This window comes from Chinchilla lanigera, unplaced genomic scaffold (genome assembly GCF_000276665.1).
Source record: "Chinchilla lanigera isolate Chin_1 unplaced genomic scaffold, ChiLan1.0 scaffold00024, whole genome shotgun sequence".
Classification (NCBI taxonomy): Eukaryota; Metazoa; Chordata; class Mammalia; order Rodentia; family Chinchillidae; genus Chinchilla; species Chinchilla lanigera.
The window spans coordinates 12,841,027-12,858,769 of record NW_004955425.1 but is presented as its reverse complement, the minus strand read 5'-3'; the positions used below and the strand labels follow the sequence as shown (position 1 = coordinate 12,858,769).

Below are 17,743 nucleotides of genomic sequence, written 5' to 3'. Positions count from 1 at the left end.
CTGCTGAGTCACATAGTTAACTTTTTAAACTTTTTAAATTGACACAATGAACAACATCCCAGAAGGGCATGTCCTTTTTACCCCAAGATATAGAACTGTTGAGTCACTTAGCCAAACCTCTAGACTCCCCAGTTTGACACAATGTATCAACCATAACACCTACCAAGGCTGGTTATACTTAATAAGAGAAAAAATGATCAGAATAAAAGATAATATTCAAAGGTTGTACAGAATTTTTAAAAAAACATACTGGAAAGAGAAAGAAATCCACTTAAATGAAGAATCTGGTCCTTCTCTTTCTCCAGGTGACATAATAATGGACCCAAGTTAAATTTGCACTAATCAGTATCTTTGAGGTCAATGATCACTTCTATTCTCCTTTTTTTAAAAAAATAAATTCCAAATCAATTGACAGGAAAAATTTAAAGCCTCCATCATGAAAAGATTTGTTAAAAATTATCACATCTAAACTCATCATACAATAAAACATGATTGTATTTAATACTGTAATCACTTGGAAGATTTAAAATGGTTACACACTTGTGTCCTCAAATTACAACATGCACCCTAATGATAACATGGAAGTTCAATGGCAGCAGTCAGTCATCAAATTTCAGATATATGTTAGCACTAAGGTCCAGTTTCCTAGCAAAATGAAACCTTTTAAACTTAGTATTTGCACACCCCAACAGCCTTTTTGTTTCTTATTTTTGATAACATAAGCAGAATAGAGGTTAGTTTTGATAACATAACCAGAATAGACTATGAATCATCATCAAGCAAAGTAAAGGTAGATAATGTTAGCTCTGGCAGAAAGGCACAAAATTTGCTTAGGGAGAAGCAGTTCACTTCACACAATGAGACTCTAGAACAAAAACACATGGATTACAGGGAGAAAAGAGTATGTCTGATTATTCATGCAGGGTAGATTAATGAACAACAGTAACAGATGCCAAAACCTAATGGCCCTGAGACAGGGAAGACTGCAGTAAGACTCTTCGAAGTCCACAAATACACTGAATTTGAATTAAGGCTTTTTAACAGGGAAGACAGATATTGAAAATCTTTTATCAAAAGGACTCTTTTAAAAGCAGGAATATGATGTGATTAGGGAAAAGGGAGACTATTGTAAGTGCAGGTCATCAAAGGTGTTCAGTTATAAAGTGAAAAAGAAAAACTCAGATCAACAGAGAGAAACAGTTCAAGGGATTTTATCTTAAAATTATACATAGAGAAGACCCTTGAAGGTCAGTGCTTAGGGAAGTAAGGAAGACAATAAAAATACACTTTTGGAAAAGAGCCTATCACAGAAGTAGTGAATAACAAGATGCTTCTAAATTTACGGTGTTTTCACTCTTTGGTGAGCATCTAGATTGAGATTTAACATATATAACTAGAGATTTTCTCAAATTGTTTATCTTTAAAGCTTAGGGAATTCATCTACATCATTTCACATAATATGTTAAAATACATCTAAAATATATTTGGACTAAGAAATTTTTGGACTTAACGAGCATATCATTATGTAATGTAATCATGATTTCCACTTTAGAATTTGTAGAGTGGATTTACTACATATATACCTTGGTGATGACGTGTAAAAAGAAAATGAATACAATAAAAGCTTCTTAAAGCTTTTTTCATCCTACATTTCTATATAAGAAAATGTTCAGTAGATTCATAATAAAAATGTTAATAACATACTCATATGTAATCATTTAATTATAAAATTATACATGTTTTACCTTCTAATATGAACATTATACACGATGGGCAAATCAGGACTTTAAATGATAAAATACATAATATTTTAAAGCTATTTTTAGTTTAGTCAGAATAGAACTATTTCACTAAAGTATATGAAGATGTGTTCCTATTATAATAATGTTGCTGCAACATTTTGCAATATAGGAATGCCAATGGTCAGTTGTGAATTCCATATATTTAGAAACTTAGTTTTAAGGCTGTCACAGTTGAAAGATAGCACAAAAGACTGCAGACATCACACTGGAGAAAGTATAAAAAAAATGGTATAAAGTTTCAAAGCAAGATTGCAGGAGAGTAACACTGGTTAGTATATTATGTATTGTTATCTTCGAAGTAGTTTCTCATATTACAAGATATAGGCACGAGAAATTGATCGTCTTTCTTCCATGGCAAATTGATTGCTTATTGTGCCCTCTGAGGTTCATAACAATCACTTGAAGATCGTTATAACCAGACCCATGGTATGTGCAAAAGACACTTTTAAAGTGTTATATTCACAAAACAACTAAACCCAACTAGAATAATACAATAACAAATGTTAGTAAATGATAGGGTTCGGGAGTTGCTTCCCAAAATATCTGAAGCTGAAACAATTATAAAAAGCATCAGAAGCAAGAAGGTCACACTCTGACCTCTTCTTACCTTCCCCTTGAAACAGGTCATATGGAGAAGTGCTCTCCATATGGCTAGAGAAAGAGAACATCATCATCTCTGAAGATGTAAGAATTCAGAGGAGAAAACTTCAGGTTCCCTAAGTTTATCATTCTGTCATATCCATTTTCCTCCAATCATATATCTTCATGAATGATTTCTCTTTGTCAAAGCTAGTGTGAACAAATGCACAGGTTTATCCATTTTGTGGGTCTTCATTTTGTTATTAAAGTCCTTGTCCAATATAAAACTTACATTAAATAAAATCTGCATGTTTTACTTTTGTTAATGTCTTTTTAAAAAATTTATTTTAAAAAGAAAAAAAGAAAAACATATTAAACAGACATCCACTGTCTTTCGTCATAGGGCCTAAGCTATGAATCTAAGATGGAAAGATATTTTTCACCCCTTACATATGTCATTCACAGACCTTAATGATAATGCAAGATAGTAAAAGTCATTTTAAAAACAATTCCATTCTAGCACAAAAGTACACTAAGTTATATTAATTTATGTCAATGCAAAGCTTTTGAAAAAATTTTAATTTAACAAAAATTATTCTGACTAAAACTTGTTTTCCTTTTGTCTTATATAACCACACTTTGCCTTCCTAGGAGTCATTTTTACTTCAAAATAATGTTTTTGACATTTATAAAAGTTGACACATAAAAAAGTGCTCCTATAAATAATGGACTAAAAGCTTTGCAAATTCACAGGTAACTGACACAAATGTAACCTTGCTAAGTGCTATTTAAATTTAATTGTTAGCAAAAGTATAATTTAACTACTTTTGACATGGTTTATAAATAGATGAAACTAAAAATACTGTCTTTGAATTTCCAGTTTATTATATGCTTTCTCTCACAAAATATTCAGATAATTTAAGAAATCCTTATTCAAGACAGTTTAGTTGGTATCGCATTTCACCGCCATTTTGTCTTCCTGTCATACTCTTCTGAAGCACTACAGAGAACACTATAATAGGAAAACATTCCCTGATTAATATGTTTTGTAAGTTTAGATTTTATATTTCAAATTTTCTTAATATAGCATCTCCACTAACATCTCCATTTTCTTTCCCTCTCTCCCCTCTCTTTGATTCAGGGTCTCGATAGGCAGTTAGGCTGGCCTTCAACTCACTTTGTAGCCCAGGCTGGCCTCAAACTTGCAGTAATCCTCCTGCCTCAGCCTCCCGAGAGCTGGAATTACAGGTGTGCACTACCACGCCTGGCTTCCATTTTCAAGTACAATGAAAATCAGTAAACATACACATTATTTGTGGTAGGTAGCATTATGTATTTAGAATATTCATTAAAATATTTACATGATAATGAAAATAGGAGGTCTTCATATGTCAGAAAATTTAAATTGGAAAGTATTGATACTTCACCTTTGTTTGATACTATAGGCAAAGAATGTGGAACAAAATATTCAAACTATTAAAAGAGCAGCAAAGAAAAAGTTCAACAGTGGATCTATATGAAACTTAGTTCTTGGAAATATTTATATAGGTTGCTACATTTCTACAATACATGGTACAAAATAAAAGTTCTAGAAGTATATAGCTTGTATTCGTAACATTTATCATTTTTCCCAGTTCAAATGGTTTCAGTGAGCAGAGCTTTTAGCAGAACAAGTGACACTTGTTAAAGAGTAAATTCCAAACCCATTGCCTTTTAGTAATTGGACTTTCTTTTTTTGTTAATAACTACAAACAACAATCAAAAAAATATTAAGGAATTAAGTCCCAGAAAAATACTGGATATACTGAATTGTTCTACAAGAAAATACACTTAAAAAGTATTAGTTTGAAAATATACAAAATATACAAAAACTATACTCATTAAAATGGAAGGTTGATCAGAAAACAGTGACTCTGCAAAAAACAAAACCTATAAAAAAAACTTATAAAAAGACCGTGTCTTTCTTAGGTTAGCACTAAACAAATACACTAGTAAAAATTAAAATTAGTAAGTTCAAGGTCAAAAGAAAGTATTAGAAATATTATGTTCAGCATGAAAATCAAGATTAAGAATTTAGTTTTCCTTTTGCTCCAGGATTATTATTTTTCTGCTAATTGGAGTCCCAAAACATTCATTTATCTTATGTATGAATGAAAAAATATATTTATTTACCTCACAGCAGATTACATTCCTATGGAAGGAAAATTAATACAGTGTAGTCCCATAATAAAAGCAAAAAATCAGACTCAAGTCAAATACAGGGACAAACCTATTCAGTACAGAGCTTATTTACGTCCATCATACTTCAGGTTCATTGTTCCCAAACAGCCACACCCTACTAAATGTAACCATATAAAAAACAATTAACGTTCATATGATCCTTTCAGATGCAACTTGGCCACCTAAACAAGGCACCAGCATTCTAATTTATTCACTATAAGCAGTTAACCTGGGATGGGTCTCACACACTGATTAGAAGATGAAAGAACCCTTACTAGAGGAGAAATAAAGGCAACTTTTTAAAAAAGCTTGGAAAGGACCACTAAGGCTTCACCTTTGTTCTGAAACTGTCTCCCTATGCAACACACATGGTATTTCTACTAGCCTTCCAGACATTTCCACTTAGCTACTTTACAGATATTACAAATGTAACTTGTCCAGAAAGAACTTGAATAGCTTTCTATCAAGCCTACTCTTTCACTATCCCACCAACTCAGCAATTCCTATTTTAACTCTTCATATCAAAATGTACCCAACACTTCACTCTAGCAAAATTTAGCCATCCTTAATGATTCCTTTTTCATAGCACACACTTCCAGTTCAATCACACAGTTTACACATTTTTGTCTCAGATATGTAAATCAATAGTACTTCTAATTTTTATTTACCTGATTGCAACGGTCTCACCTACTACTTATAATTAGCATCTAAATGGTTAAACTCCTTGAGTTCAATATACCAGTTCATTCATAAAATGGGTACCAGGATATTATTTCTAAAATTCAAATATTCACTACTTCTTTCTTCTACGATTTAAATGTAGTTTATACCCCTAGAGATTCATACGTTAAAAGCATGGTCCCCAGTATAACAGTGTTAAGAGATGGCAGGACCTTCCAGAGGTAGGACGAGATGGAAGCTCATTGGGTCATTGGAATCACTATCCTTGAAAATTGTTAAAGTAATTCTTCTAAGACTGATTAGTTATCACAGGACAGTTGTTACAAAGAGTAAGTAAGAATAGCTCCTCTCTGACCTCTCTTTGGCTTCCTGTCTTGCTGTGTAAGCTCTCTCTTTCAGGGTGTTTCTGCCACAATGCTGTCATTAGGTAATATAACCAGAAGTGTCCTTAACAGACCCAGCGCAAGGCTTTTTGAACTTTTAGTCTCCAAAACTATGAACTAAATAAACCTCTTTTTTCATAAATTATTCCAACAAAAGTTTTTCCTTATAGCAGCAGAAGATGGACTAATACACTTTTAACTGAGCACTTATTTGGTCATGCTACCTAGAATACTACTTCCTCAAGTGTGAAGCCAGGAACAGCAACATCAGCATCACCACCTGGAAACACTGTAAAAGCAAATTCTTGGGCTCTGCCCAAGGACTAACCTCTCAGAAACTCAGGGGATGTGTCTACATGCTGTGTTTTAACAGGTCCTCTAGATGGTAAATTTGAGAATCATTGGCAAATCCTTTAAGGGTTTTTAAATACAGAAATGATTACAGGTTTCAGCAAATGCTATCATTTATTAAATTCCTTTGGACTACTTAAAAATTGTAATACAAATAGTATTTTTTTATTGTGCTGTACAGTATTATGTGATTTTGAGAAAAAAAATAAACTTTAACCTGTTAGTGCACAAAATGATATAATACATAAAAAGATGTGGCTCTACTCCATATTCATTTGTTTAAATTCAAGCAAATAAGAATATATGCAAGTAAACTTTTACACTTCATGCATTTGTATGCAGTCGTTAACTTTAGGGAAAACTCAGATGTATCAGCTTGGTCCACACTCTCATCAGAACAAACCGTTTAAGGAATCAGTATCTGTGTTCCTCTCTAAATCAGTAATGAAGTTATTCTAAGTTTGCAGTACAGTTATGCTTTTTCCATTATGGGTAATGAAATAATTATTTATAAAATGAGACATGGATTCCTACATAAAAACAAATATTAACCAAACTTAAATGAATATACTGAGACTAATATCATTCAAGATGTCTTCAGTCTTACTATTAATTTGTAACAGTTGATTTTTTTTGGTAATAATTACCACCATATAGTTACCACCAATAGTTACCACCAGTATATGGTAACTATGCACAAAATTCAATAATTGTGCTAGAAACTCTAAGATATAAAGCTACAATATAAATTATTTGTCATTAGGATTTACATTATAGTGATAAAATCAAACAACTTTCATTTGGTTTATATGAAAAGGTATTGCAAAATAGTGCTATGGTCTCTGACAAGTTTCATAATTTTGCAACAAAACAGAGACTGAAGTTAATGTAAATCTGACAAAACATACTCAGAACAATGTCATCATATCATCTAAGAACGCAAGTTTATATAACTGGGAAATATCCTGTTAAATCATACATTTCTGATACTACCACCACAATGTTAAATTAGCAAGCTCTTGTTTAAACAAACTAAAATAAAACATTGATGCATGTCTAAAAATGCAAAGAATTTAAAAATTATTCAACACAGATACCTGATTAATTCAAATGCTTAGATTACATAAGATCTTCTGATAAGAAAATTTTATGAATGAGAATATGAATGCGGCACATGGCTCCATTTGATGTAGAAGTTTTTAAATAAGTAAATTTAAAACTGGGAAAAATATACAATGGAGAAAAAAAGTTTAATGTCTATATCAGTTTTTTGCACACCATCAACTAAATTTTCCAAAATGTTAGGACAACTATATAAAGAGAAATAAATAAAATAAAATCTCTATAGGAGTGGTAGCTCCTGTAAAAGCTGTTGCCAGATTTAATATAGTAGTAATTGTGTATTAAAAAGGATGAAATATGAAGACATTTCAAAATAATTGTTAACAATCCCATAAACTATTCTTTAAATTACAGTTTTGCTTCCCCTGAGATAATTACAATGTATGGTCAGAAAATTTCAAAATTTATTAGGCAAGAACTTGAAGGTATAAATATTTTTAAAGAAACAATTTTTTATTAATTAAAAAACTGATAAATAAGTTTGATAAGTGTTTGATAAGTAAGTAGAAAAGCTTGGCAAATCAATTCATCTAGCTCTTTAATAAGGTGAAGAAACTAAATTTGACAATATAGTCATACAGTTACCAGGTTTGTAAGTGCAGATAAATTTTCAGGGATAAAATTGGACCTTTCAGTTAAGATTCATCCTGTAAATAATATAAATTTAACTATATGGAGGAGTTTTATAAAGATCAGCAAAAATAGATGAATTTTTAAAATGTGATGAACAAATATTTCAGAATATTACAGTGTACACTATTTTATAAATGAAACTGTGGACTGACAGTTATTTTATTGCTTCTCTCCAAATGGAACATTTACCCCTTTCTTCATGATTCAACTTTGAAAAAAAAAAAAAAACCTATTTCTCATTAAGTTTGGATCAATTTATGTGAATAATATCCTAAGAAGGTAAAATAAACTAAAACATTAGCTTGCCATTACTTATCTGTATGAATTAGAATTTTCAACATGTAATAAAAACAAGATGCAAAAATAAAGTATACATTATGACTGATATAAAATACCAACTTTCAACCATAACTGCTAATTTAAATTTCTCATTATACCACTCACTGACTTCAACAAAAATGCTGTTATATTTAGAACAGCAAAATAAATGTGTACTAAGGAAATGCTACTTTTATTTATTAAATAAACTCCTACAAAAATATTTAAGGAAAGTTTCTCTACAAAATTAGAAAGTTTGGTATCTAACAAGAAGATAAATTTATACTCTGAAATCATGGCAAAATCTATACAGCCCTAATAAGTTTTCAACTTAATTTCCCACCAGACACTACTTTCCTCCAGCAATAACAAAAGTTATGTATTCCCAGGTCATATATGATTTCATTCCTTTAGATACGCTTATATCTCTACCAGAAATGCCCTTCTCTCACCATTTCTTCTCAAAAATTTTTATTTTACTTATATTATCCTGAAAAATGCTACTTACCAGACTAAAGACAGAACTATTTTCTTTCCTGTATTCCATTACAACAATTATCACATACTAATATATTTATGTAATTATACTGTTTTCTTGGTCAGTTTAAATCTCAAATGTGGGATCCAAGTCACACTGACTCTTTCATCCTTTTTTCTCTCTATCCTTTCTATAGACCCTAACACTGGAATGCATGTACAAATAAACAGTAAAAGTAGGTAAGTAAAAGAATAAAAAGAAATAAAGGGAAAATCTTAACTAGTTAAGATTGATACCTACAATCATCAAAGAACAGAATGGTATTGTTTTCTAGGTAGTACTACTCAAAAGTGTCCTCCACCCACAAGTGATGGTCTGCAAAATATCAGTCTACAACAAGGTAAACACAAAAACTAGAAATAATCACTTAGAACATTTTTAAAAATTAGCTTATTTTTATGTCTCTTGAAACTTTTTATCATCTTTAAATTTTTTACTATTTTTATTAAGTATGGGAAAGTGACAGGAAATTTTTTTAAAGGGGATCTTACAATAGATAGCTTGAGACTATGGACAGCCAAAGATGTATGATACTTTGACGCATTTTTAATAATGGGTTAGAAGGAAGGACATGATACCTACATATAATTTTAAATACATATCAATACCACTGTACATAGTTTTAGACATCACATCATCTTGGCCGCTTTAAAACATTCCTATGAAAAGAATTATAGGTGTATCGGGAAATACCTGTGCACAAATAGCATTTTTTTTTTCTAAACTGAAGTTATATGAATGCTAGTTTCCAAGTCAAAATTATAGCTTCTTGGTCTCACTGCCTATCAGACACAATGGTATAACCTTGGTATAATAAAATGGTACTATACAATGGTATAATAGAATGGTATTATCTTACCCTAACCCCACACAGAGTTAACTTACTGCAAGGTGACATTATTCAGCTACCTATAGTTCCCTGCATGACTTGTACAATCTCAAAGCCCTGGTAATGTACAAGAACAAAATGAGTATACAATATTCCTCCAGAAACACTTTCCACATCTTTGTTCATGTCAAGAGAACCTAACATATCTTCTTAATATTTTGCTACGTATTGGCAAACTGTTCTAATAAAGGTCCAGGCAACAAGAATTTTAAGGCTTGTAGGCTGTGTGGTGGATCTCAGATATTCACTTCTGTCCTTATGGCAAAACAGTCATAGACAATATGTAAACAAATTACATGACTTGTATTTCAACAAAATTTTACTCATAAAGATAGGTAGTAGGCTTGCAGACTTGGCCAAAGGACCATAACGTGTGCAGACTCTTGGCCTATGTGATAGATATAAATCCAAAATGCAATCATTAAGTACCTATCACATAGTAGATGTTTATTTTAACTTTTGTTAGCATTAGTCACCGACTTGTACAAGTTTAAAGACTGAAAACATTCAGGCTCATGGAAGATGAAACACTTTTTCAAGAAAATCAAAGTGCACTGAAAAAGTCATTTGTGCCTTCTTTAACGCCATATGTTAGGGAAGCTACAGGCCTTTCATACTATTATTAGATCATAGCACTCCCACAAGCTATGGAAAACAAAAGGACAGATTTATTTACACAAGTTGCCACGATCACTACAACAGATAGTATATATTCAAAATCCTCAGAGATGCCTCTTTTAAATGAACTACAAACTTGGCTTAAATTGCTATGACAAACAAAACTAATTACAAGTTTAAGCATGATCTTTGCTCAATTCATATCTACTGGGTAATGTCAAAATGCAGAACTCTTGTTAATATTTTAACAAACCTGAACTGTATATTTATTTCATCTTTGAAGTTTAAAGTTGCCCTTCCCTATGTATCCCTCTTTTCCTTGAAGACATGAGACACAAGCAAAGCTCACTGGAGACTACTCTAAAGACGAAGTCAGGCCCTATCTTTCTCTTTTCATCTGAGTTCTAGTCTCCCTGGTGGAACATGCAGTTTCTATGAGCAATTCTTCTCCCCATTCTAGAACACATTCCCCAGAATACCAGAGAAACTGCTGCAAGTTCATTGTAATTTTCCAAGAGGTCTCTTCATGTTAGGTTTCAAACATCTTAACATAAAACTCAAATGTTCTTTATGCTTTATACTAAGCCCTCTAAAAAACCTCGCAAGATTCCAATACTATAACCAGATGACTTAAAAATCTTCTCTAAAGTATTACATGGTTAGTTTAATACAGTCATGATTCTAAAAGTATTGCCATCAGACTATAAGTAGTCTTTGAAGAGTGGAACTGAAAAAAAAGCGCCAAAAAGAAATGTGTGTTCTTCTGTGGGATCTACACTAAAACAGTAATGATAAAGCAATACATAATGTTACTCTGGCAATACAATGTCTGCAAGAGTGGGAAATGCCTCTGGAAAAGGGCTTCAGACATACTGTATCTGGATATCTGCCGAGACCTAAAATTGGAAATGTGAAAAGCTGATCTCATTATGATGCTCAAGTATTCTTTCTTTTCTCTTCATTTTTTCCTGTCAATGATTCTTCTGATTTTCAGTACTGTCCAGGCTTAAAATTCAAAAGCTACTCCTGACCACATTTGATTTTGCCTGAAAATTTAATCACGAATTCTTGTTTTTTGTGGATTTCTTTTATACATATAAAGGGAACAGTTTTAAAGCTTTATGCCTGCCCTCTCACTTTTCTATCCATTTCTGCTAGAAGTCTTCCTAAACATTTTATCTTTCAAGTGTATGGTATAAAGCAGAGTCTGCTCAGTAATAATAATAAAAAACATTTTAAACCGTTAAAAATTGGACATGTTTCAGAGTACAACAGAACTTAAACAATAAAGGATAGATAAAAAGATTCTTGTAAAGAAATTTAACAAGAAAGATGCACATTCTACAAGGTTACACTTAAATCAGATATCTACTAAGGCCAGAGAAGAAAAATCTCAGAGTAGAAGGATTATGTGCTTGTTGTAATAAGCAGTGCACAGCTATTAATGCTGAAGCCCAAGATAAAATATGAAAGTAAGCAGGAACTGAGGGTGGTGGTAGTGTAATCCCAGCAGGCTGTGATAGAAAGCTCACAAATTTAAGCCCCATCTGGACACTTTAGCAAGACCTAGTTCAAAACCAGAAAATAAAAAGTGCTGGGGATGTAGCTCAATAGTAGAGCATTTCTGGTTTCAAACTCTAGCATAGCAAAAAAAAAAAAAAAAATTAACAAGTAGGCAAGAAAGCACACTCAGATAAGTTATAAAGCAAGATTGGACCTAAACAAGGAGAAAATATTATCAGAAATAAAACTAAGTTGAACAGGTTATCTGCACAACAAAATAAGTTGCCAGTACTACTACTGTATTACTACTTATGACATTAAGTCATTCTACCACTGGAGGGAGTCTGCTCCCAAATACCTTAATAATTTCTCAGTCTTCTGAGAATGAGTTAGAACCCCCACCAAGTATATGCATCAGTTTGACATGATCCGATAATTTTCAGTCTTTAGGTTTATTTATATTCTGTTCCAAGCTCACTAATGAAAGTTTGTAGTATCTTTACAGCTATACAAGAGTCAAAGAAATGAATTCAGAGGCCATATGACCTAGTACAGATCTATCTTAGAAACAAATCATGAAGAAAAGTACTACAAAATGAAGTAAAGGGCTCTAAAGCAAACACCTACTCAATGCAGGTGCCAAGGTCACAAGGCACATGAAAAATAGAAAACAGAGTTGGATGAGAAGGTGAAAACAGCTTTTAGGACTAAGGCTAACAAAGATATTACTAATGAGATGGTAAAATAGGAGCAAGGGATAAGAGTACTACAACTATTATTTTTAAATTTATTGTTCTCTGAAAATTCAGAATTCAGAGTCTCTATTAATCACTCATGAAATAGAAGTGATTTCCTAGCAGAGTAACAAAGATCTAAACATTGCCAAAAAAAGATTTAAAAAGCAGTAGTTGGTGCAACTCAAGAAAGTATGTGTAGAATAATATTCCATTCATAATCATTATTACTCTGTTTTGTTAGGAATTGTGATATATCCTATAAAAGTCCTGCTTCATTTCATTATTTCAGCAGTTCTGTAAGACTGACATTTTTCCTTCCCATTTTACATGAGGTTAAGTAATCTGCCTAAGGTCACATACCTACTAAGAGTCAATACTGTAGTAAAGGTCATCTGATCTAAAACGGCATTATTACTCTGATATACTGCATGTCAGTGAGACTAATGACTACTTTACATCCTCATAACAAAGACATTAAAGAGTTAGGGGTAATTTTCCAAGATACATGTTTGCTTCAGAAAATAGTATGGGTTCTTTTCCTAGATCTTGTTGTTAAGGGTTTTCTAATCATTTGGTTTAGTTTTTTTCCAAAGTAAAATTTTATCTATTTCACATGTTAGGAAGCACTAATAAAGAGGTTCCAAGTGATTTATAATTAAATAGGATAAAGTCCACATATAAAGAAAACTTTTTTCTTTTCCTCCACAGAACTACTGTTAGAAACAGAGAAATCTGTTAGCTGCTGTCTGTATAATTTTTAAAAATGTGTTCCCTTGATGACTAGCATTATAAATTCCATAAACTATATGTAGGCAGCCACAAAATACCCTACTCATAGAAATAACCTCCCCAAATTCAAAGACCCAATCAAAAAGTGGGCCTCTGAGATGAATACACACTTCTCAGATGAAGAAATACTAACGGTGAATAAATACATGAAAAAATGTTCAGCATCATTGGTCATTCATTAGATGCAAATGAAAACAACACTGAGATTCCATCTCACCCCAGAAAGAATGGCCATCATCAAAAAGTCAACTGATAATAAATTCTGGAGGGGCTGTGGGGAATGAGGAACCTTGCTCCACTGTTGGTGGGAGTGTGTACTGGTGCATCCTCTGTGGAAATCAGTATGGAGAAACCTTAAAAACTAAGATTAGAGGTCCCATTCAATCCAGCTATTACCCTTCTGGGCATTTTCTCAGGAGAATTAAAAACATCATACCACGGCAATATATGTGCACCCATGGTTATAGCAGCACGATCTGTAATAGCCAAGTCTTGGAAACAACCCAAATGCTCATCAACCGAGGAATGGATAAAAAAGATGTCTTTTTTATATAATAGAGTATTACTCAGCCATAAAGAAGGATAACCTGGAGACTTTTATAGGTACATGGATGCAACTGAAGACTATACTCATAAGTGAAATAAATCAGATTCATATGTGTAAACATTGTATTGTCTCACTAGTGTGAAAAACTGAACGTATAAACAAAGTCCAGAATGTACAACAGATATAGTAAATTTGGAAGAAAAGAAATGATAAACTGTGATGGGAAAAAGAGGAAAGGAAGGAAGGGAAAAGGAAAAAATATTTATTTATACATAAGATAGTCAAGATAGTTATACAGCTAGTTTCTCTTAGTTCACTGAAAAAGAGGTTTGTGCTAATATTGTTTGAACAAGATATCATGCCTATATCTTGTTCTCTGAAGAACTACTATGAAGACAACAATACACAATGTATGAATTATTGTGCCTCTCCTACTAACCTGTTTTGAAATTCTGTACTGTTATATTTTTCTCTTTAAAATAAAAGTACAATTTTCAAGAGTGGTATTAGAACCATAAAAGAAACTAAATTTGTAATGTCTTCTTTAACTATAACAAAGGTAGAGCACAACAAGGGTAGAGTGAGCTTGGATATTAGTAAGGCATCATTAGTAAGAGATAAATCATCATTAGTAAAGAGATAAATCTTTCCTTTTCAGAAAAAAAAGCAAGCATATATATGTATGTATGTATGTGTGTGTGTGTATATGTGTATATATATATGCTAAAAACAAAAAGAAGCTGAAGTAATACAGAATTCTGTGTGTGGAGTAAAGTGCAATTTGGTTATAGGCTAGTGGGTATCTCAAGTATTTACATAAAGAAACTGGAAATAGGTTCCTATATTACTTACACTTTAGATGAAAAACTGGTTTCATCCTTCAATTTTTCTAAAAATTGATAATGAAAGTATAACAGTATGTATGCACTTCAGCACAGAAGTATTAAGAAGCAAAAATAATTTCCTATTTGTAATAGAGATTAATAGGAACACCTATGTCCAGAGTACATCTTCCAAGGATTTCCTGTAAGAAATCCATTCACAATTCTCATATTGAATTACAAGTAGCTAACACCCAGGCAGGGGCCACATATTAGAAGCCAAAGTACACATGCCTCAGAAAGACTCCCCATAATGTGCAGGTGTTTATGTGTGTTTGAGTGTGTGCTGCTTCATTAAAAGTCAGTCATGTGACCACTTAAGCACTAACATCTTCAAAGACAATTAAATATTTTGAGAAACTATGAAAAAAGAAACGTTATGAATCAATGCTAAAAATGTAAACATCAATTTATAGAAAAATGGGCAAGTAACAGAAGACAACAGAACAGCCAAGGAAATAGAACACGGTAATACAGGTATAGCTTTTAGTTCATGTAACACGCAAAATATTATAAAATTGAAAACATCTATGAATGGAGAAGTTAAAAACACTGTACATTTAACAATCATACTGTACTTTTCCCCCATCTTACTTTATTCCACTTACAAGGAATTAAGATTTCTCTTATTTTATTACCAAATTGCCACTTACAAGGAATTAAGATTTCTCTTATTTTATTACCAAATACAGTAAAAACTAGAAAAAGAGCAAACAAATGTATTTCTATGACCATAGGGTTATGAAAATATAGCTCTTTTTATGTACTTAATCACAGAAACATATCTTGTTCTCTGCTCTGCTATATCCTTGCCATCCTATGGTATGTATTTGTAGAAGTGAAATCTGAGAAAAGGAAAGTGAAATAAGTAAAAGGAGCAAATAGCATCTGGCTGGAAATTTTCTCAACATAAAATGATACTCAGTAAGGCCTGGTCAGCATATTAAATGCAACACTTTAAAAACTGTTTTGTAAAAACCACTATATCATCCCCTCTATATCACTGCTATGAAGCCAACTTAAAATTTTTGGAATTGACACATAAAGTAAGATCAAAAAGAAAAAACAAAGTTAAACGTTTCACAATCTACACAAGTTATTCCACATTTTTACACTTCTTCTAATAGAAGAATGAGCTCTTTGTATTTATTGGCATAAGCTAGTTTACAAAATGAAACCTGATTAGTCTGTTCAAAATCAGAGTTCTGCAAATAGTAATTTTCATAGATACCGCTTATCGCCAGTACTCCCTAATTAAATGTTACATAATTTGCTCATTTTGCAGGATTCACATGAACAGAAACAACTAGAATAATTAGCAGAATTATATAGCTACTACTCTAGCAGAAGAAACTACAGTAAATGTAGCATTAATTCTGCATTCTACATTAACTCTTTGTGAACTGTGTAAGAAAATACCTAAAGTTTATTTTCTCTTTGAAATATGGTGAAATATTTCATCTTTGAGATATGGTGAATTAAATTTTAAACACTGAGATTAGTGGATTCTAAGGAGCAATATGAATTACTTATTTCCAGTTACTCAAGAATGAGCTTCTGAAAAATCATTGAAGTAAATACAAGTGAAATCTGCTTTATAAGAGTCTTTGTTTTCTCTCAAAGCAATCTAAACAAATAAAAATATTTGCAATTTACAATGGTAATGTTACAAAAAGTCACGTCATGAAGGTATAAATTAAAATCCAAATGACTTTCAATGTGGGATACTAAAATAATTATTATAGCCTAAACATGCAAGTTTATACATGGCATACAAAATGGTTTTTAGGTACCATAAATATACTTACTACTATGCTGACCAAAATATTTCACGAATAAGGAAAATACAAGAAGCCTTTATAAGACTACTTATTTGTTCACATTCAACCTGTTTCAGAAATTATTTCAAGTGTCCTTGGTTTCAAAGTGTTTGAATTCTGAGTTTGAAAATTTTTAGATATAACCTTATACTAACGAATAGATTACAAATTATTACTAAACAGAAATCTGGTGCTGATTTGATCTAAACGTATTTAATTGCAACAAAAACAAGTTATTTAAATGATTTCAGAAACAAGACCTCTGTTCTCTATTCGGGTTACACTAATAAATTTTATCCTGTGAGCATATATCTCAAAATTTTATCCTGAGAGCGTATCTCTCGCTTTGGTTTCTAAGTGTTTTTACTACGTCTATACATAGTTAAACATTAATTTCATTTATAGTCAGAAGTATTCGAGGTCTTCTTGGCAACATGTACATTGGTTTTCCTGTGATGAAGAATTTTACAGTTCCCTGGCCAACCAGTGACTAATCAGAGGACTTCTTCACAAAGGAAGTTTTATTCCACATTAGTGAAATAGGATTGACTCCCCAACTGGCCCAAGTAGGACAGAAGCACGGGAACTACCCACGCTGTGCACGGCACCGGCTCGTCCCTTTAACGCGCAGACCTTTACTCAGTCTCCCGCTGGAGGAGACTGCCGATCTCACAACAGAACAAGCGATACCCTCAGCACGCAGCGGTGCGCACTCGCCCCTATTCTGAAACCCGGGTTTCTGACAGCCTCCAAGGCGCTCCCGGAGCCCCGAAGCTGGTGTCTGTCCTTGGTGCTGAAACGCACCGCGGTTCTGTACCCTCTCCTCGAAACTGCTGCCCCCCGCTGAGCGGGGGAAAGGGATCACTACCTGGGGACCCTGAAAACGCGAGCCTGGCCGAAACCCGCCAAGTTCCCGGGCAGAGCACGCTCACTGGAGCGCGCGCGCGGCCGCTGGAAACACGCGGGGCCTCCCCGGCCGCGGGGACCCCGGGGACCACTGCGGCAAGGCGGGGCGCCGCGCCCCCACCTCCCGCGGGGCGCAGCCCGCGCTTTTGCTTCGGGGGAGGGGGCCGGGCCCGCACCTGCCCGCTCCGCACCCGAGACAACAAAAGACCCGGCGTCCGACGGCGGCGCGGCCCTCACCGTCCCGGTCGCACAGCTGGATGGCCTCCAGGCTGAGGTTCTTGATCACCTCCTCGCAGGGGCTGGACGGGCTGCCGAGCGCGGGGTCCAGGCGCGGCACCTCCATCTTCAACCGCTGCTCGGGCCGCGGGCTGCGCGTCCGGCTCCGGCCGCTGGGCGGGAAGGGCGGGAAGGGCGCGGAGGGCGCGG

The 17,743-nt window shown here is 33.6% G+C and overlaps 1 protein-coding gene across 1 annotated transcript in view; it reads right to left on the bottom strand.

The window, feature by feature from the left end:
- Phyhipl (phytanoyl-CoA 2-hydroxylase interacting protein-like) overlaps window positions 1-17,743 on the bottom strand; it is a gene marked incomplete at its 5' end in the record, with an annotated part of 44,234 nt that extends 26,491 nt beyond the window's left edge. The window contains 1 exon segment of the mRNA XM_005385926.2: window positions 17,555-17,743. Coding sequence (XP_005385983.1) covers window positions 17,555-17,660 — 106 coding nt within the window.